Source organism: Podarcis erhardii, assembly GCF_964252035.2.
Source record: "Podarcis erhardii genome assembly, chromosome: 15".
Classification (NCBI taxonomy): domain Eukaryota; kingdom Metazoa; phylum Chordata; class Lepidosauria; order Squamata; family Lacertidae; genus Podarcis; species Podarcis erhardii.
In genome coordinates this window covers 23407099-23428994 of record NC_138505.1, presented here as the reverse complement: position 1 = coordinate 23428994, position 21896 = coordinate 23407099, and the positions used below count along the sequence as shown (strand labels likewise).

The 21896-nt window shown below is 45.0% G+C and overlaps 2 protein-coding genes and 1 long non-coding RNA gene across 15 annotated transcripts in view; 2 read left to right on the top strand and 1 right to left on the bottom strand.

Moving 5' to 3' along the window:
• Window positions 1–2752, top strand: part of MTMR3 (myotubularin related protein 3) — a 57487-nt gene extending 54735 nt beyond the window's left edge. For 9 of the 13 annotated variants that reach the window (XM_081841727.1, XM_081841719.1, XM_081841728.1 and 6 more), the window contains one exon: window positions 3–2752. In XM_081841727.1, the coding sequence (XP_081697853.1) occupies window positions 3–174 (172 nt within the window). In that variant the 3' untranslated portion in view covers window positions 175–2752. The remainder of the gene's footprint in view (window positions 1–2) is intronic. The other 4 variants (XM_081841716.1, XM_081841718.1, XM_081841725.1 and 1 more) reach the window with 1 other exon arrangement.
• A 1562-nt stretch (window positions 2753–4314) lies between these two features.
• Window positions 4315–19430, bottom strand: LOC309330351 (acyl-CoA dehydrogenase family member 11-like). The gene is made up of 15 exons (XM_081841889.1): window positions 19266–19430; window positions 16690–16922; window positions 16069–16168; window positions 14894–15011; window positions 13874–14016; window positions 13120–13269; window positions 12028–12122; window positions 11412–11511; window positions 10838–10978; window positions 10231–10323; window positions 9838–10002; window positions 8336–8443; window positions 6859–7030; window positions 5300–5366; window positions 4315–4592 (listed from the first exon to the last, which is right to left on the bottom strand). Exons 1-15 carry the CDS (start codon window positions 19413–19415, stop codon window positions 4466–4468), a joined length of 1962 nt encoding a protein of 653 aa, XP_081698015.1. The 5' UTR covers window positions 19416–19430; the 3' UTR covers window positions 4315–4465.
• LOC309330502 overlaps window positions 10986–21896 on the top strand; it is a 26028-nt gene continuing 15117 nt past the window's right edge. Inside the window, exon 1 of the long non-coding RNA XR_014151451.1 lies at window positions 10986–11260. This is a non-coding gene — a long non-coding RNA (uncharacterized lncRNA). The remainder of the gene's footprint in view (window positions 11261–21896) is intronic.

The window sequence follows — 21896 nt, the reverse complement described above, 5'->3', positions numbered from 1 at the left end:
AGGAATTGTGGGAATGTCTTTTGCTCCAGCTGCTGTAACCAGAAGGTGCCGGTCCCCAGCCAGCAGCTCTTCGAACCCAGCCGGGTCTGCAAATCCTGCTACAGCAGCTTGCATCCCAGTAGCCCCAGCCTTGACCTCGAACTGGACAAACCTATTGCTGCCACCTCAAACTGAGGCTCCAGCGTGGAAGGAAAGCTGGGAAGAGACAGCACCACCTCTCCCTGCTAAGCAGATACGCACATTTCTCTGCTGACTGAAGCTGGTAGGACTGGAGAGAAGCCTTGCACTCTGGAGTCGGGAGGAGAGATGACATGCTCAGAGGGACAGGATGCTGGGCCTGTACTAGTGGAGCAGAAAGCCCTCCTTTCCAGCTCTTCCTCCCAGTGTCATTTTCATCCACCTCATGTAAATTTTGTGTGGATTTTGCTGGAAGACGACGAAAAGAGGGTCTGGAATCTTCCCCGCTGGCATTTCTGTTGCCCCGCTGTCAGAACTGTGCGCAGACGGATGATTCTACCTTGCTGTGAGAGGAAGGGTAATCAGTCCAGAGACCTTGTGAATACCTTGTAGCGTCAGTGCTTATGCTTTCTTTTTCCCCAGTCACTCCTGTTGCTTCCCAACAGCAACCTGCTGTTTGGGAAGTTGTTGCTGCTAGAAGAAATGGGAGCTGCCTTCTCAAAAAAAAAAATAACCTCTCTCCCTCTCTGTTCTTAGAGTGGGCTTAGTTATCCTTGCTGCACGAAAGGGCAGGCGTGGCGGAGGGGGCGGCAGAATGGGTTGCAGATCTCCACGTTGGGCAATCCTTTGCCGATGTTGGCAGACTTGTGGCTCAAAGTAGGCAATGCCTGGACCACTTTGGCTAAAGAAAGTGTACGCTTGTTTGAGGGAAGTGAGAGGGAAGGGGGATTGGACAGACCATTCCTGTTCAGGGTTGTATTTTTAAACTGGCACCTCACTGTAAGACTCTTGTACATGCAATTTGTTTTGAAGGAACTGGTGTTTGGGCTTATTACTAGCTGTTAAAATGCTATCCTTGCCCCCACTTTTTTCTTCTTAAAAAAAGATAGTTTACACAGAAGGCAGAGCTGCTTCGCTGCACTGGGAAGGCTGCATGCAAAGTCAAATAATACTGTTGGCCAGGCTCCCCCTCTCACAAGGAGAACCCCAAAACAAATGGAGGATGGTTTTGATTTATTGGGTTTTTTTCTGCACAGGAGAGTCAGTGAAAACTGGTTTGCCAAGGCCCCCAAACTAGGGCATTTTAACAACTGCCCCCCCCAAAAAGATATGTATGTAAAGATACAACTCATCTAAAACAAAAATGTGCCCCTTACATTAAAATCACTTTTCTGCTGCTGTGCTATGGAGAGTTTTGAGTCCTCCTATTTTTATTTTAATATCGTCTTCCCAACCCAACCCTGCCAACACAAAAACACTTATAGGTTTTGATTGGTGGGTGTGAAAATACATTTTTTTCTGCAATTCATTTGCTAGGGGAAGCTGAAGCAGCTTCTGCCTAGATATTCCACCAAGTAGTGACGTGCCTCTATCTTCCTCTGCCCCAGCCTGTAGAATTTGACTACTGAACATGTTTCCCTTATCACACGGTTGCCACCACTTGAAACTGCCTCAGCTTGAGATGTCTTCCTCATGGCACAAGTTCGTAGGCAGCACTGATCTCCCTGTGGCTCTTACACATTGTGGGTAACTGTACCCAAGCCAGCAACTGTGGGGAATGTGTGGCACTGCCAGTAAAGCCCTCCAACCATACCAAGGGGGGGGGGCTGTGTATTAATAGCAGCATGGAGGAAGAAGAGAGACTCCAGCAGCAGTGGTGTAATAAGCAAACCAATCTTCCGAAAAGAGATTGCAAAGTTAGAAATAACCTATTGCCAAGATAGGGCAATGCCTTCTAAAGTGAAGTTTTTGAGTGTATTGGAATACCCAATAGAAGAAAGCCCTGTCAGCAAACTTTTGTTTCTTTCCATGTTCTCTGTGAAAAGGTGTGTGTGTTGATTACAACACAGTCATACAAGGGAAGCATTTGGGAATGAAAATCAAGTGTTTCCAAGAGGCATAGGAAGAGACTTCGCACCTTTTAAGGCAGCTTGGGGATGTATGTAGCTGCTTTGTACTCCTCCTTTCTTCCAGCTGGGAGAACGGGCAATACAAAGTCTGGCTCTAATTTGGCTTTTGGATTTTTAATAGAAAATTAAATGTTATGGGAGTATGCAGCAAAGATGCATATCACTCTTTTTTTAATAGAGGTGGGAGTTGCAATGGAGTAAATGGAGTTTATCTGTACTTATCCATTAAAGTGGGTGAATAGAGAGATGATTTTTGAAGGAAAAGCATAATTGTGTTGCGCACTGTGGCAGTGTGGTTTTAATGGTACAAATAGATGGTGAAAACAAGGTCTAATATTCTGCAGTTCATAACGACAGGTGCCAAGAGGTTCTGATACGGGTTTGGGGGGGGGCGTGTCTGTGATGTACAGTGTGAATAAACGCTTGCAGCTCTTAGTCTTTTTGACCAATGAAGCACTTTTTTATTAATATTTTATTCTTTGTATGTAAAGCAGGACACTCGCACCAGATAGCTGTGTATATATAAAACTCTTCTCTCCTGAAGAGGAGCGCAAAGTTGCTCCTTTATATTTTTCAATTTTCTTTTGTCAAGAGCAAGACATAAATACTTTAGAATTGTTAAATATATAAATAAAAGTGAATAAAGTTTAGAGTTTTGCACGGGAGCACTTGCTGACCCACTTCCTACTTTTTTAACTGCCCCACCCTTCCGTAAGCTGGAGAAATGTGCTGCTACATCTTCCTTTTTTTCCTTATCACTGGTTTGGGCAGGGTGGTGGTGGCAACAACAGCAGCGGCACAGAGCCTTGTTTGCCTTTGGAAGCAAGTTGAGCTCTTGAGGGTTTTACTAGTATGAGATGCCCCTCCTTCTGTTGCTTATGCTTCTTCCTGTTCCTAGGCAAGAGCAACCAAAAAACCTTTCAAAACCTTCTCATGCATATATACGCACACACTGTGTTGTACCAAATGCATGAGCTATGAGAGACACTGGTGTACTACACAGCTACATCCCTCATTACTCACACAAGAAGAGAACACTGCATCACCAATTGGGTATTCTGCTTGAGGTGTGTTCACTATCTCAGTGGCAGGCAGTAGGTAAGATCTACAGCAGCCTTTCTCAACCTGTGGGTCCCCAGATGTTGTTGAACTACAACTCCCATCACCCCTAGCTAGCAAGGCCAGAGCTGAGGGATGACTGGAGTTGTACTGCAACATCTGGGGACCCACAGGTTGAGAACCACTGGTCTACAGCATTAAATGATTTTTCCTGCGCTCCCAGCTTACCATATAAATTTCCCAGTTTACCATATAATTCTGCTACAAATTTCTTTCTCCTTACTCCCTTTAAGCAGCCCAGCTAAGTATCCCACAATAAAACTAGAGCTCTTCCTAGCACTTTTCTTTTAGCTGATCTGTTTTGGCAAGAATCTCCATGTTTATAGCCTTCTCTGTCATCCCCTCTGAGAGCTCCATCACACTCTCTGGAAAGACGTGCCTGTGCAAACCATTTTGCAAGTGGGTGAGACTTGATATGAACATTTGGCCTGTAGTCTTTGGTCTGTGTGGTGAGGCTACTTGGAGCTGCCACTCCTTGGATTCCTTTGTGGTTCATTAGGAGCAGCTACACCCATATGGCTGGATAAAGTGGCTTCCCATCGAATTAATTCCATGGATTTTCTTCTGAAACCACCTACAGCTTTTGGGGTTGCAGCCTAAGTGCTTGCAAATTGGAAAGGTTCCTAGGGTTTAAATGGGGTCTCTGGTTTGCAGCAGTTATATGGGCAAAGACAGAGACTTCAGAACTAGTTGGGGTGCGTGCACACACACACTGCTTTGTAACCTATATCATTTAGCCCTGTTAATATCTTTGTGTTTGTTGACAAGTGTATATGAAATGTAACTGGGAGCTAAGTAGGTGTCCAATGGAGGAGCCACATTCCAAACTTTTTGACACAATGCCACTGTCCGTACAGGTCAGGTTTGGTTTGTATTCCATAATGAGCTAGAAGTTGATTATGCTGAGTGGTCATAACATACCTCTATGTCATTAAGGTAGAGGCACAAAGAGTAACTTGGGGATCTGTTCAACTGTGACTTGCAGCCATGGATTGCATCCAGACTTGGGCTCATACACTCCTTTCCATATCCTCATGGCTGTTAAAAATTAATAACTGAAAAAAGTTGGATGCACACACTTGAATGCAGTGTTTTGTGACAAAGGCTGTTTGTTTCTCAACTTTCTACTTTTATTTACTGCAGTCTCTGCCAGCTTACTTCAGGGTAAGCAATACCATTTTTATTGTATCAGAACTGTTTCTCTCCCCACTAACTTCTTTATTCCAGGATAGTGCATGGCATCTCTTCTGCCTTCCTTCTTACAGTCTTCCTTTCAGAACTGGGTGTTTGTCATAAACCAAGGAAGTATCCAGAGAAGCTGCTCCAGTGCTATAAGACCCAGCTTTGTCTTCACTGTCCACAGGGCACATGTCTTGGTGACACCATCTGTAAGAGTTGCAGCAAAGCCCTTTGTGTACAACTGATTTAAACTGGAAATCTGGTATTCTCCTACTGCATAAAGCAGAGGTGCTGAACCCATGGCCCTCCAGGTGTTGCTGAGCTAAATCTCCCATCGGTCTCAGTCAGCGTGGCCAATCATCAAGGCTGATGGGAGTTCTAGTTCAACAACTTATGGTGGGCCATAGGTTTCCCGCCTGGCTAAAGGTTTGCAAGAAACTGCCCTGATGTACGTGGGAAACTAAATATTATCTCTTCAGCATAAGCATCAACATTTAATATTTATATTTAGTGAAGAGATTTGAGACCATCTGCTCTGCCACCCATGTTCTGAAGCCTAATGGTCACAAGGCACGTGTGGTCCCTTCAGAAAACCAAATAGCACAGGGCAGCCTACTGGATAGATTTGACTGACCACTCTGAAATGCTTATGTGAGAGTTGACCGCCTCCCACCAATATCACACAGCTCTGTCCTCTCATTATGTCCCTCTCTCGCTTCCCTACATGCATACAGCCTGGCTCCCCAGAGCCGTATGAGAGGTTGTCCGATCTAAACTGCTTCTCTTCAGCCTTGACAGCTGCACTGACTTTCAGCATTCCAGGACTGCCCCCCTTACTTAAGCAGTTAAAAATATGAATATGTCTGTGCCATCTTAGAAATTGCTTTGGAAGATGGACTAAGCTTATTTAATACCTCTGAGCAGTATAGATGTCTGTGGCTGATGCATTCGGCCTGGCAGCATATTCCAGTAGGAGAACTCCTAGGTAAAGCAAATATATAGGTAGTTAGCATTACTGAGCTATTGTCCTAGTAACATTATTCTAAGAGAGTTTGTGTACTGGTCCAGTAAACGCTTCCGCTGCGCAACCAGCAACAGTTCTCTTTGCAGAGCATTAATTAAGTCCAGTGCAGAGATTCTTGTTGCAGTACAAGCTTCAGAGTCTTAGCAGCAAAGAAATAACGACACAGGGAAGCCTGTCTTTCCAAAGACAGGTTTATTGCGGAAAGATAACAGAAACACCTCCGGAGCTTTCAGACATTTTTGCTTCACGCCCCACAGGCAGAGAAAACAAACACTCTTTATATACTGAGCAACTTAACAACTTAACGAGCTTGACTACTTAAAGTCACATGACATTGCTAACTTGCCAGCGTCTTAGATTTCATACCCTAACATATTCTGCTACAGCAGGGAGGGGAAACCTCAGGTTCATGGGTCAAATATGGCCCTCAAGCACCACTTAACCTGGCCCCTAAGACTCTCCCTAGACCCACCCCTCACCACCCTTCTGTCATATCCTATTTGCATGTTTTGTGGCATACAGATTAGTCTGTGAACATCCCCCCACCCCCATATACACCTAATGCCACTAAAGTAACAGCAGTCCAAAGATCTAGTGCTATCTCTTTCCCACCCCTGCCGGGTGTTTTGTCTTTGCCAAACTTAATTCCAGAGGTAAAAGCTGAAAAATAGGATTTAAACTAGAAGGTAATGAAGATAACGTTTCCAGATGGATTATGCCTGAGGAAGTAGTCAATAGATTAGGTAGTCACAGGTGGTGGAACAGAAAATGGCAGTGATTGGGAGCAACAAGGAAAGGTGACCTGGCCATTGGCTTCTCTGAAATTACACTGATCCCTGGCAGCCTGCTTGCTTAAAACTACAGCAGTTCACACGGACAGGAGATTGTGTATCCATCATCTTCTGAAGAATTCCGAGACATGTTCTTAGGAACAAGTGCCTCAATGAAAATAAACTATTCCAGCTTGATGTGCTGGCTTTCCAATAAATTCAGTTCTGTGCTTTTTGATGTCCACTGATTTGGTGCTGCCCTCTTGTGTACTGCTATGTGCCATATGATGTTAGTTGTACTGAGGGAGCCAGACTCTCCTTTGTATCAGGAACCAGAACACATTTTGTGCCTGTCAAAAATCCTCTTTTGATTGTCACAGTATTAGAAACAGCTGTTTTTCAATTATGGATGTCTTCTCCCTATCCCAAAGTAAATTTATTGCATCTTTTACATTAAGACATTTTACTCCTGCCTGAGATGAGTCACTTGCTACGTCGCTGTGCATCCAGTCAAAAAAATGCCACTTTTTAATCATTGGTCAGCGACTCGCAGTTCAGAGTTGGGTTGGAAGATCACCCAGAAATGCCTGGTGATCATAAGCTTCAGCCTACTGCACTGAATTCTACATCATTCTGTAGTAAGCTGGCAAAGTGATTATTTAACAGCATTTTTCATTACCTCCATAGATCCGTGCCAGAGTATAGGCAAAGTCTCTTGCAGACAGCTGCATCGCGGCTTCCCCCTTTAAGCTTATTTTCTGAGTGAACTGTCTGAGTTTGTGGAGAGCATTTTGAACTATTTGCACAGAAAGTTCCAGTTCAGAGAGACTAAGCGCCACCTTCAACCTGGCCTGCAAGGAAATCAATCATATGGTAATCAGTGTTTCTCGAAACAGCCAGTTATGCTGTCCAATCTAAACCATCTTTTCAGCTGTTAGCAAATCTGAACCAAAGTTTACATTTTTTTCTGGACAACTATGTTGAGCCTTGGGGTACCTTAAAACTTTTAAGAACTTGAGTCCACTTTATCACATACGTAAGCGTTATCACATAGTGCAATGGGGAGGGGGGAGTCCAGCTATTTTTAGACTACACCTATCATTCCTGAATCGTGCCCATGCCAGCTAGCTGATGGAGACTCCAAATCCCATGTTGCAGCTTCCCAATCACATCTGGAGGGTCATGTCCCCCTCCCTTGTCATAGAATAAACACACATTATGTTAGATGGAATGAAATACAAAAATACAGCCGGGATCAAATATGTTAAACCTTGAGTCAGAGCTTTCCAAACTGTGTTTCATGACATTTTAGTGTGTCGGCTGCAGTGTATAAGTGCAGCTGGTATAACCTTCCATTTTACAGCATGACTAAGAATCAAGCCATCTATGCTAGATGTTTTCGTCACCTCTTAATAGTGGCCTTCTCCTCAATCTGTTGCCCTCTGCCTTTTGGACTATAACTCCTGTTAGCCCCAGCCAGCATGATGGTTAAATGTATAGTGATTTCTTAAATACTTTGGCCCCTATTACACAAATGTCTATTCACAAACTCTAGGAAACAACCATTCGTCTTTATATTCATGATTTTTGAGCTTTGTCTCTTTGAAAACCACTCTAGGGTGCAGCACAGACAAGCTGCTGCAATCTCTTCATCACAGCTGAGGGCACAGGATCGGATGTGGCTTATGCACTCCTTTCCACCTTCTGCAGTCTTAACAGTGACTTAAAGCAGCCTTCCCCGGCATGGTGCCCTCCAGAGGGATTCAGCCATAAACTAGGCTATGTTCAATGTGTTGGTTTTGGTGTATAAAACCCTATAGACCTTTGGACCACGGTACCTGAACGTTCATCTCACCCCCTATATATCCAGTCAATGATTATGCTCTGGAGGTGAGAGCCTTCTGCAGATGCCATCTTAGCAGGAGGTTCATTCCACACATTGTAACAATATGGCCTTTAGGGTTCTGGCACCAGAAAATCACACACAAACACACACACACCATCAGCCCCTGCCAGCGCAACTCTGTTGGCCATGGCTGTTGGGAATTGCAGTCAAAACCATTAGGAAGGCACCAGGTTGGAAGGTAGGTATAGTTTAGGATTACATTTGTAGCAGTGGCATTAACAGTAATGTGTCCTTGTTGAGGAATGCTCACCTGGGCAGTAGAGAAAAATGCATCCAGCACTTTTCCTTGGCTCTTGACTAGGGAGCGCAGAACATCCAGAGAGAGGATATTGGTTGTTCCTTCCCAGATAGTTAGCACCTGTCAGGGAGTCAGAGAAAAGTGGGACAGCAAACAAAATGACAAGGGAAGCCAAAATCTAAGACGTTGAGGGAAAGTTGAGATGTTAGACTAGTAATGGATGGAAGAGTAAGAGCAACTGCATGTCACTCCAGATGAAATATCGTTCCTGAAATCTCTGCAATATATCAATCTCTGCCAATCTGTCACCCTCCAGATGTTTTGGACTACAACTCCCACCAGCTCTAGCATTCTATGGCTGTGCTGGCTGGGACTGCTAAGAATTGTAGTCCAAAACAACTGGAGGGCACCAAGCTGGCAAAGACTGAAGAAAATAAACGCAGAAAGCTGAAAAAATTAATTGCCCTTTCTGGTCACAAAATACACTGGTCAGCACAGTTTTGAGTTAGCAGCTTTGGGTAGCAGAGGATGCTGAGCTCTTTCCCGACAGCTGCTTTCTATGATCTGTGATGTTCCCATCCAGACTATATTAACAAGCAGGGGAATAGCATGGGGCAGGGGGGAGAGCAGCAGGCGCATGATTTTTAGGGGGTGTGAGCCACACAGGGATTCCTGCCCCACCTGCCTGCTGCTGGGGGTCTCTCAGCCCTGGAGCCTGGCCTGGCCTGGCAGCTGTGTCCCCAGCCCCCTTGCTGAATGTCTGCCTGGCCAGCGTCAGGGTGGGATGGGGATTTGTCAGCCAAGGGCCATGTCGGTCAGCCAGGCTTCTCCCTGCATGGGTGGGCAGGGGCGTAGCCCCGCTTGATTCTGGTGGCCAGGGATGAACTAGCACGCAGGCTCCGTGAACCCTCCATGCCCCATGTACCAACACTTAGCAGTGTTGGCGGTGAGGGAAACCTGGCATGGTGGGTTCTCTGGGCCCTGCATGTCCGGCCCCCTCCTAGTGCACACTCGCCCCCGGCCACCAAAAAAGAACAGAAGACCGCTGTTAACAAGTGAGAGTGGAATGGTGACACGTGCCCCCAGCCTTTCTCTGATGAAATGCAATCTCCCAGATGTGCTTTGCAATAGAGAAGGGATTGTCAGGACTTCATTTCATGTGTCTGCAGTGTATCTTGTGGTCTGATCTTAACCTGGCCTATATCTAATTTGTAAACAAACATTTTGGGGGTGTTGCTTGATCTAGGGCAGGGTGGACACTGCCCTCCAACTAATATTTTTGAATGCCCCTCCCAAATATAGCCTGTTTGTGTTTCCATAACTATTCCTTGATAGTGCTCTTTGTAGCTGAGAACTGGTCCACCTTTCACAATCTGCCAGCTGTGTTCATTTGTTACAGCAGACAGAGGGTTGGGGCATCTCAGGAGACGTATATCGGCTTACTATAAATATTCATCTTTGAAGAAATAACATTGGCACTAAGGGATTGTATCTAACTCATGATTAACACCTGCCGTTAAATTGAAGTCCCTGGTATTTGGCAAGTAAATCCAGTTACAAGCTGTAGGGACACAGTTTGAAGCTGCTCTTTCTAAGACATTCTGTATCAACAGCTGGTGCATTCTTAATCCTGGAGAAACAGATGCAGAGAGTACATTTTTCACCCTCAGAACTTTTACCTGAAAGAAGAGTGAAAATAACTAATTCTATTGTGAGCTTAGACCACTGTGACAAGCAATGTCTAAGCCCCTGGAGACTCCAAATAATGGAGCCACCACCAAGATTCTGAAGCCAGCTTTTATCCCCTGCTCTACCTCAACAGCATTGCTATAGGATATAGGCTGCTGAAAGAAGGAGAAGCTAAGAAAAATGCATTTATTGCAGGGTGTGGGTGTGTGGCTTAATACCTGGGCATCCCGTAAAATTCCTGCCAGGCCTGTATCTTCCATGTAGCCCTGCCCTCCAAAACACTCCAGCCCTTCTGAGGTAACCGCAACAGCCTGCAACAAAGACATGTGGTATGTGCACATTCCCATTAACCTTGAACACCCAGAGATCTGCCCCTGGTCTCCGCCCATCTCTGACCACTTCATATACACCTAAAGCGCATTACAGACCTGTCAGCAGACTGGGGTTTGGGGAGATGAAATGCGGCACATTTGCACTATCCCACTTTGCACTGTCTAGAATCTGGGGATGGGAAAGGCTTGTTGAAAAAGAGGATCAAGGCTAAGGGACCACCCTAGGGCAGAAGCCCATCCAGGAAAACATCGGAGTAGCTATAATTCCAATATGTTTATAATAGTTTAATTTCTTGAATATGCTTACCCTGGCAGGGTGTTACTATTTCACAACCACTTGGCCATTAAACAATTACCAAGTTTTGTTCTTTCCTTTTCTTTCCTCTTCTCCCCCACAATTAGCATCTGGCTCCTCTGTGAATCCTCCCTTTTTGCTTCAGAGCCCAATATGTAACTAAACCATGAAACCAAATTCTAGGCCTTGAAACAGTACTTGTTTCCCAGTGTAAAGTTTGGCAACAGGCGTCAGCAGCCTAAGCATATGCTGGTCTTGCTCAGTGTCCTTCTTGGTTTCTTCCAGTCCAAGCAATTTCCCTATCTCCATCATCAGCAGGAATGCTCCTCGAGCTTGAACCTGCAGGAGCAAGACAGCGTGGGATCATTAGGGCAGGGTGGAGGAGCACACAATGTTCTTACAACAAGTATCACTTGGCTGCAGAAAAAAGGATTTCATAATGTGCAAGGGTGGTAGCTGAGTGGCAGAACACCTGCTTGGCATACAGAAAGTCCCAGGATCAATCCCTGGAATATCCAGGTAGGGCTGGAAGTGTTCCCTGCCTGAAACACTGGAAAGCCAGTGCCAGATAATGTAGACAGTAATGAACTAGATGGAAAACGATGTCTTACTCAGTTTAAGGCAGCTTCCTATGTCTTAAGGATTTTAGCTTACCTTCACCTCACGACCAAGAGGAACGTGAATGTGGAGGGGAGTCTCATGTGCTTCATAGGTGGCAGGGGAAGACCTCAAGGGTCAAGGTCAAACAAAACCAGCACCTCCGAATGCTCACCTCCATTCGAGCCAAAGTCTGCATGTGCAAAGGGTGAGCCTTCAGGGGTTTTCCAAAGGCTTTCCTCTTGGTGGCATAATCCCTTGCCAGGGTGATCACTCTGGAGATGGAAGGCAATTTTTAGCTAATTAAATGCAAAGGTCACATGTGAGAAGATATGCCCCAAGGTCGCAAAGGCCACAGCTGTTGAGAGGAGTGACTAACCTGTGGCCTTCCAGATGTTGCTGGACTACAACTTGCACCAGCCCCAGCCAGCATGGCCAATGGTCAGAAATGATGGGAGCTGTAGTCTAACAACATCTGGAGTGTCTCAGGTTCCTCATTCTTCCTCTGTGTAGATTTCTGACTGAGGTAGCTAATTGTAGCTCACAAGCAGTGCTTTTATTTGAGAGATAGTAAGTTACCATCTGCACCATACACTGCAAGTACAAGTTTCTCCCAAGGAATCCTGGGAACTGTAGTTTACTACCACAATTTGGAAACCAGGAGTTTCTTAACAGCATTTTCACAGCCAACCTCATCTTACTTTAATGCTTATTCAGACAGCAGCATGATTCAAAGAGCCATAAATAATCCCAAGGACCCAGTAGGTCTTAGGGAAGAGAACATGAATTACCTTCTCATGCACGCAACTGCATAAATGACATTGTGGATCCTAGTGATGGTTAGCATGTTTACAATGGAAGCCACACCCCGGCCCTCTGCAGAGATCTGGAAGCATGAAGCAGAAAAAGCCAGAATAAGGTTAATTAGCATGGTCTGGATTGCAATTTAGTAAAAAGGGAATCCATTTGCTTTCTCTCATGTTCTCCCTGGGGCATAAAAGCCTATAATACCCTTTCCGCCTGCCCGTAACTCCTAAGCAGAGCAGTGGGAACTCTGCACAAATTCTTCAGTCAAGAAATACGTACACACAGCACAGTTGCATAGATACATATCTAGCCATTAGGAAGGGAAGAGCAGCTCATAGGGTAAAAACAACAGGAATGGGGTGAGGGGGCAGCTCAGTAAGCAAAACAAACCTGAAACATGCTAACAAACGATTGATGCAATTCTTTGGTAAGGATCTGCATAACAGAAGCAGAAAGGGCATGAAGGCCAAGGAACAAATTTTCAAGGATGCCAGTGGTGGATGGGACCAAAGGCAAAAGTGATTATGGACAATAATCTACTTTCAACACACACACTTCTTTATTCTCCATCCAGACAAAGGCCATTATTGGAGTTCAAGGACACATTCCACCCCGCCCAGAAAAAAAAGCCCTTGGGGTATAAATTAGGGCCAGTAGGGTGTGTGGCCTGAGGAGTTTTAAGGCCCAGATACAGAGACCTGGAGCACCGCATTTGGCCTCCAGGTCTGAGGTTCCCCATCTGTGAGGAGATTGTAAGGTAGAGGCCACAGAGTGCATTGGCCTGCTCTTAGTCTTCCTCTGAGTACCACAGTACTCCAGAAGGCACTGTTCAACAGTTTGATGCTGTTTCTTTCTTGCTAGTAACTTGGTCTTCCTAAGGAGGCGGAAATTCTCATCCATGCTGCTTTGGCTGTTAGATGTCTGCTTCTGCACTTGCAAGGCAGCTCCATGCATGGGCAAAATCCACAGAGAGCTGCCCTGCTCCAGAGCACCTTGCTTTCATTTGTCTTATACCAGGGAAGTAGAAACTGAGCTTTGGAGGAAGTTTTCCTCCACACCTTTTTCTTTTTGCTCACCTTGAGTGACTTGGCTCCATTTAGGAGGAGTTCTGCGGTTGGCAGTTGCCTTGTGCCCAGCTTGTCTTTCAGCCGTTGTATCTCAATCCCATTCAGCTTCCCTTCCTCATTGCGCATCTTCAGGTAGAACAGAGACAGACCTTGGGAGCCCTGCAGCAGAGAATGCAAAGGTGAGAAACACTGACTGGTAACAAGGAGAACGGAGCTAGAATGAATACATTGTGCAATACATTAGTGCAGCAATGGGAAACCTCCAGTCTGTGAACCAAATTAGGCCAGGCAAGGGTTCTCTTTGGCCTGTGAAGCTGTTTTCTGCAAACCAAGCCCACCTGATCCTCACCTGACATCGTATGTGAAATGAGGATGTGGCAGGTAAAGACATGGCTGTAAGGGAACAATCAGGATCCTTAAAGTGTACTATGCTGGCTAGTTTCTTAGCAAACAAGGTTTGCTGTCAGTGCTGATCAGCTGTTCGGTGATGATACAAGCCCTGCAGGGATTGGCTGTGCTACAGAGTTCTCAGAGCTTGTTAGTGCAGCTGATTCCTGCCCAAAGTGGGTATAAGCTATAAGCGCTGATCAGCTGATTAACACAGCAAAGCCCAATGGATCATGTGATGGCAGGTGAGTAGCAGGTAAGTGGCCCCAACGCCTGTCAAAATGGCCAGTGAAGGACCCTGTTTCTCACCCCACTTCCACATTACTGATTACTGCTTGTGAGCTGGTCCTTCAGGTTCCCCAGTTAGGAATCTGACCTGCTGTATTTGTCCATCAGCAGTCATGCTCCTTGCCAGTGTCAAAGTTATATCTGAATCGGTGGCCGAAGTAAACCATTTCAAGCCATGGAGACTGTAGCTGCCATCAGGGAGTTCCAGGGCTACTGTCTCTGTGCCACTAGCTGCAAGAAAAGAACACCCAGTCTTAGCTGCTGCTGATCTTCACAAATAACCAGCACTGGCTTCAAGCAGAAGAAAAAGCAACTTTATCATTCAGCAGTGTAGCGAAAAAAGAAGTTGGCACCTCAGTAACTTTGGGAAAAGGTCATGGCACCTGCTTCATATGCAGAAGTTCCCAGGATCAAACCCCAGCATTTCTAGGTAGGGCTGGCAAAGGCCCTTGCCCCAAACCCTGTCTGTATAAGGCAGCTTCCTATGTTCCTAAGGTGAAACATGAGCAATAGGAAAACTTAAGCAGCTACAATGTTTGCAATCCATCGGACTGGTTATATATTACCTTCCCACCAGCAATGTTGCCATGGTGATTACTGTGGGCCTGGCCTATGTGACATAATAATAATAATTTATTATTTATACCCTGCCCATTTGGCTGTGTTTCCCCAGAAGCCTGCGGATAGATCTAAGTTCAAGTTTAACAGAATCACGTGAGAAAGCATTAGAAACTATCAAATTTTATTCATATAGTCATGGTGGTGCTGTGAGTTAATTGAATTTTTAAACTGTGAGACTGCACATGCTTAAGAGTATTATATTTCTTATTACCAGGTTGGTAAACTGTTTTTCATTTGTTCAATTTTCTTTTCAATTAGAAATGTGGAAGCAGTTAAAAGCATGGAATGGAAGAGGTGTTGGGAGAAATGTTATTTGTGCATTTCTCAACAGGCGTTATACACAGGGCCATCTAAATAACCTCTCTTCTTGCCTCAACAGACCACTAGGCTGATGGTATATAACATTATCTAGCTGCACCACTACTCATTTCTTAAGGCATTTTGTACTGCACTCTGTGTCAGACTTCCCACTTTGGGGTACACTTACCAACATCAGAGCCCCCTCTGCGTTCAGTCATCCACTGGCCAGAAGTCCAGAATTTGGCAGGGTCACGAGATGTCAAGTGGATAAAAACTTCTTTGAGGGGTTTGGGGATACCCAAGGACTGTTGGGAGTTGCAGGAAACAGACGGGAGAAAGAACAACAAACAGGATTTCCTCTCCTGGTTCCTTCCACAGCAGCCCAAAGCTCCTTTGTCCTGTCATTTGTTGCTCCTCCCTCTTTATTCCTCTGCATGCTTTGGGAGACCAGGTAGGAGGAGAGCTGGTTTCAGCAGGAGGGGGAGACTCCCTGAATTCTTCAGCAGCCTCCCTCATTTCTGTCTCCTGGCCCCATTCCTCTGACACCTCTGAGGCTCGGCTGCCCTCCGCCACAGCCTCTTCCTGCTCACTAAACCCTGTTGCTTATTCAGCTTTCAACACTTTCCTCTGACCCCGCATCATTGTCCTACCACAAATGCCCTGGCTCTGAGCCTTCTCTGCCTGGTGGTTCCCTTGCTGGTGCCTCCCACCACTCCTCTGCATCCAACCAGTCCATGACAGTCTGGCTAGGGCTGGGTGGGCTGCAAAGTCAGGCAAGGGACCTTTCCCACAGAGCTCTTACACAACAACTCCAGATAGTTAGGGTTAGACTTTGATCTTTTAAATTTCAGTGGCGCCCTGTGCAAGGCCAAAATTTGGAGCCCCACCCCCGGCCTTTGCCTTCCATTCTGCTCTGTTCACTATGGTGCCCTGTAGGCTCAGAGCCCAGTGTGGTGGAACCAGTTGTGTTGCCAAAGATCTGCCTCTGAGATAATGGCCAAAAGGTTTTTCAGCAGAGCTGGCTGATATGCATCACTTTGGATCTAAGCAGAGCCAGGATGCCACGTATGCACCAGTTTTGCTAACTCCCAATCTGGCCTTGTTAGGGAAGGCCTTGGGGAACTGAGGAATATGTCTTATATAGAGTCAGACCATTAGCCTACCTCAGTATTAGTCTAGCAGCTCTCCAAAGTTTCTAAATAATAGTGTTGTGGATAGGGGTTTTGTTTTTTGGTAAGGGGAACTTATGGGTAGGGCGTTTTACTTTGGTAGCAGCATTCCAGAAATGAACCTCCAACTTAGTCTAATTCAGAGCAATGCAATATAGTGATCTACCTGCTGAGCACTGACTTGTGATCTCACCTCTATTACTTTTGCTGCTCCATCAGTCATGGCCAGAGGACATGAAAAAAGACCAGAAGAAGGTGCGAAAATGTACAGTTTGGCAATCTGATGAACGCGGCTGTGAAGGAGAAACAAAGCCTTGCTGAATTTAGAAATGCCAAGGGGAAAATATATTTGCTATAGAGAGATCTCAGCTGGATTATAGCTACACAAGAAGAGCTTGGCTAAAGGCCTATCAGGTTCAGCACTCTGTTCTCACAGTGGCCAACCAGATGCCTCAATGAGAAGCTCACAAGCAGGACATGAGTACAACAGCAGTCTTCCCACTTCCAATTCCCAGCAAATGGGGTACAGAGGCTTACTGCCTTCAACAGCGGAGACAGAACATAGCCATCATAGCTACTAGCCATTGATAGTAGCCTTACTTGAATTTGCCTTGCTGACTTTTAAAGCCATCCAAATCGGTGGCCAATCATTACATGCTGTGGGAGTTCTACTGTGGGAGTGCTTTCATCTAGAAAAGTGGCACTATCCCCACTGTAGGGACATTTCATTTTGAATGGTACTGGAGGTATATGGACATGTTCGCCGCCCTGAAGTGTGGCCAACTGAGTCTGAAGGTGTCAACTAAATTTGTACCTCCAGTTAGAGTATCTCCTCTCATAAGCCTCAGCAATCAGCCCCTCCTCAGCCGAGATCTCCTTCATCCTCTTCCAGGCTGGGCAGGTGATAATTTCATCTACACGCCGCCCCCAGGCATCGAACTGCTTAAGTTGTGGAGGGTTTATCTCACACTTGTGTCCCAGGAGATCAATTTCATCCTTCACTCGAGCCCCAAACTGTTCAAGGTCCAAACATACGTCAGCAAACACCTGCAAAGTAAAAGAATGTGGGCAGATGGACAAGTATGTACCGGTATGTATGTATGTATGTATGTATAAATAAATAATAAAATAAATAAAATAAAATAAAAACATCACAGCAAGCAGAACATAAAACAAAGTATTGGGCTCCCTGTTTGACTTCACCTGTCTCTTATACTGATCCTTTTAAACTGAGTATTATGTACTGTTGTTATTTGAAATGTGCTTATGTTATAAAGAATCAACCCCGCTGCCTGAACTTTTGGACTTTCCTCCAAAACATGGCTTGGGAGACTGTCTTGCACTTAAAAAAATTACTACTTAATAACTGCACATACATGACCCATACATAGTTCACTTTTCACCTGCTTCAACTAGTGAGGTTTGTTTTTAACTGTGGACAGCAGCTTGGGAACAGGGCAAACTGCTGGCTTCTTGCATAACTTTTAAGCAAAGAGCAAACACCCATCTGACTTTTAAATCAGTGGAGGGCAAAATATTTTGCTGTAACTCAGGGGAAGAGCATCTGCTTTGCAGACAAAAGGTCCCTAGTTCAATCCCCAGTGGTGGCTCCAGGTAGGGCTGGGAAAGGTTCCCTGTCCAAACCCCTGGAGAGCTGTTGCCAGTCAAATATAGACAATACTGAGCTAGATAGGCCAATTGGTTTGATTCAGTGGAAGGTACCTTCCTACTGGCCAAAATATTGGGAAATTTTGGAACAGGAGGGCGATAAATTGAAATTGCAGAGTTATGAGAAAATTAAAGACAAGGTGCGGGATTGGTTACACTATTTTCAAGTAAGAGAGGCCTACAATTTGGATAGAAAAATTGGCTTCCAGGTGGAAAAATCAAAATTAGAAACAGAACTGCTAGAACCCAATGCTAAGATATTATCAAGAATGTATAACTTGCTGTTGAAATGGAATACTGAGGATGAAACGGTAAAATCTGCTATGATAAAATGGGCACAAGATGTTGGACATAACATTATGTTTGCTGACTGGGAACAGTTGTGGACCACTGGGATTAAATTTACGGCATGCAATGCCTTAAGAGAGAATATTATGAAAATGATATACAGGTGGTACATGACCCCAGTCAAGCTTGCAAAAATCTATCATTTGCCCGATAATAAATGTTGGAAATGTAAAGAAACTGAAGGCACATTCTTTCACCTTTGGTGGACGTGCCCAAGGATTAAGGCTTTCTGGGAGATGATATATAATGAAATGAAAAAGGTATTTAAGTATACCTTTCTGAAGAAACCAGAGGCCTTTCTCCTGGGCATGGTCGGCCAATTGGTGCCAAAGAAGGATAGAACTTTCTTTATGTACGCTACAGCAGCAGCAAGAATACTCATCGCAAAGCATTGGAAGACACAGGACCTACCCACCTTGGAAGAATGGCAGATGCAAGTAATGGACTATATGGAAATGGCAGAAATGACGGGCAGAATCCGAGATCAGGGAGAAGAGTTGTTGGAAGAAGACTGGAAGAAATTTAAAATCTACCTACAAAAACATTGTAAAATTTTTGAATGTTGATGACATTGAAATGAAATGAATGGGTTCTAGTAAAAAAGGTAAAAAAAGAATATGAAAGAAGGGATAGATATTAGATGAAAATTAGGAACAAACAATATGTGAAGAAAGATAATTAAGGATAAAATTAATAAGAAGGAATTTGCTAATTAATTTTAAATTGGAATACATAAAAGGGGGGTGTGAGGAAGTCAAATTAAAGAGAGGGATTTTCTTTTTTAACTTTTTGAATTCTCTTTTAGGGTTTTAATTTTTCCTTTTATTTTTGATTTTTGATTTTTTCTTTTTATTCTTATATGTTAATTGCTTGTTTTTATGGTATTCTGATGTTTTTTGTATGTTTACACTATTTCGTGTTTTTCTTTATGTAACCTTTTTCTTTGATAAAACTTAATAAAATATTATATATAAAAAAAAGATAGTGGTGGCTTGTGCAGCGGTCCTTGGTATAGGAATAGGAATTCTATTAACCTGTCTCTATTTCCATTTGTGAAATATTGGAGGGTATTCAAGGACAGCTTTGGAATTCAATGTAGGCTGCTACATTTGGATGCATGGGGTGCTGCCCTAAGAGTCTCAGTCTTGCTTTTTTAAAAATCAGAGGAAGTAGTCAAATCCATGTAAATTGTCTGTGCAAACGAGCTGAGATTCTTGCATTGTAGGGGGTTGGATGAGATTACCCTTGGAGTCCCTTCTAATTCTACAATTCTAGGAGTCTTTAGATGTCACAGAACATTGTGTGTGTGTGTGTGTGTGCATTAAATATATATCTGTGTGTCTATGTATAGAATATGATATATAAAATACAGACCTCAGTTGGTAGCTGTGATTTCAAGTAATCCTGAAGAAAAGCATCTTCCAGGTATGGATTTCCAATCCTAGGCTGCTCTTGACAAAATACCCCAATTTCTTTCCTGGCAAAAAGCTCCCTTGGGTGTTGTGAGGAGCATTTTTGATCCATGGGCTCCACTTGCTGATTCCAGCCTTTGGAAAACGTGATTCGCCTCTTGCCCCAAGCTTTGCACTTTTGATTCCCTGCTTGCCCTAAGTTTCGCTACCAAACTTTGCGGTTTGACAGCTTCGGCTTGCAAGGCGTTCACATGGCCAACTTTCCAAAATAAATAAACAAAGCAGAAGCCAAAAAGCAAACCAAAAGCGGCTGAAGAAAGAACCTAGCGGGCGCGTTTGTTTCGCCTTGAGCCACCTCCCCCTTCCAACAACATGATTAAAAAGTTCAGTAAAGGCGGAAGCCAAAACAGGGGCGATCCTGCGTGCATAAACAAGTTTAGAAAGAGACAGCTCCTCTGCAGGCCAGGAGGCCAATTGCCCCAGAGGCATGGCTGGGGTTTGCATAAAAAAAGAAAAGAAAAATGTGTCTCTTTCCCTTGCCAAGCAGTTGGCAGGATGAGGCTGGCAAGCAACGCTGAAAGGAGACTTCATAGGTACACCTTGCAAAGCACCAATCTGAAGGTTTCCCCAACTTCGGCAAAAGGAGGAAAAGGAAACAGCGGAGCTGGCAGAGCAGACTCCCTCCCTCAACCCGAGCCAACTTCATTTGCAAGAAAATAGGAATCTGCCTTCTACAACTAAGTCAGCCCATTGGTACTGTATTGTCAAAAAGCCCTGGCAGACATCGCTCTCCGGGTTTTCAGGCAGGGAGTCTCTATAAAATACACAGTTAAAGAATTAACTATCCTTTAGCCGGTTTGCTTTGCATATGTCCTGGTTCTGATTCCTGCCTTTAAACCCAGATTGCTGATTCTGGTTCCTGCCTTTAAAACAGGACTGCCTTGTTTTCTTTTTCATTCCTTTGGGTTTGATTAAAATTTAAATTAATACTGTGATCGTTTTACAGCTAATTATCCTTACACTAAGTGCATTCCTTTAAATACATTGCTTTGAGGTGTGGGCTGGTATCTTGGCGCTGGTATCCAGTGCAGACAATACTGAACTACAGTGATATTGCTTGCAGCTAATTACAATTGGTTGAAGATTGTGTAGGCATTTTGGTTTTCCTTTGAACTTACCAGTGCAGACAATACTGAACTGCTGTAACATTGCTTGTAGCTTGCGCATATAATCTGAACTAGTTGGTGTTGATTTTACTGAAGCAGGTTAATTAAGGGTATCGAACTATGTCTGCTCAAGAGAACCAGCAAAATTCCGCTGTACCTGGGGTGGCACAAGGAAACCAGGGGGGTCCCAGGCCTTTGTAATGCCTACCGTATCTGGGGGCGCACAAGGGAACCAAGAGGGGCCTCAGGCCTTTGTAGTGCCTAGTAACCCTCAGGCTTTTGTAGTGCCTAATAACCCACAGGCTTTGGTGCAGTTTTTCACGGCTTTTCAGACATTTTATAGCCAATACAGGCCCGCAGACCAGGTGGCAGTGGCACCTCCGGCGCTCACCCAAGATTGCATCCCGGATACGCCACTTAACGATGTGGAACGCCCCGGCACCTCCACGACCACCGCAGCAGTGCTGAGAGCAGCCAATGATTCAACAGCCCAGCCCAAAAAGAATACGCGAACTCAGTCTGTCACCTCAGGCAAGGCAAAAGGGGGCCAGAGGGGTGGCAGGAAGGGCAAGGCTAGTACTCAAGGTTCTAGGGCTACTAACCCACAAAAGGACCCAGGTGTCCCTAGTCTTTTTCAGAACCCACCACCGCAAGCGGCACCTGCCGAGGGCGCCTCAGGCTCCTCTTCGGACGAGGAAGCGCAAGGACTGCAAGTTGCACAGGTGCTCAGCATGCCGGCACAAGCCACGCCGGATGGCCATTCAGGGAAGAGAAAAGAAAAGAGGAAGCACACATCGAAGAAGAGCAAGAAGAGTAGGCGGTCTGAATCAGAGGATGAATCAGGTACCTCTTCTTCATCCGACTCAGATAGCGATGCTCCTGTGGAGGAGTACTGGGGCCACGGGGAGGACTGTGTGGATCCTCCTTTATGGGTGTATGAAAGGAGGGCCAATTCCTACCGCAAGTCCTTTAACGGTTCCTTTGAATGGAAGGACGGCACACTAGTTCCGGATGTTAAAACTTCCACTAACCTGTCTACTGATTTCATCCTAGGGAATCATTTATCTCAAAGGGAGAGAAATAAGATCCTTAATGGTGACTTTATAGATATATTCAGATTGTTACCACCAGCTAAGTTGACAGGTAAAGGGGGAAAGCGGTGCAGCGATGGGAAACGCAGGTACAGAACACCCAGAGCCAAATGTACTTTTGAAATTGGCTGGATGGGTTCCAGGTGTTCATGGGTGTGGTCAGCGCGGCTCATCCAAAACGTGCGATGCATTTAATTGCTTACCTGGCCCATGTTAGGAGGGCGCGAGAATTAGCGGGGGATACTGCTGCTCTAAATTATGATGAAGATTTCTGCAGAAATGCTTCGCTGTTATCTTCCACGCGCTGGGATCTGAGGGACCTGAACTATTGGTCAG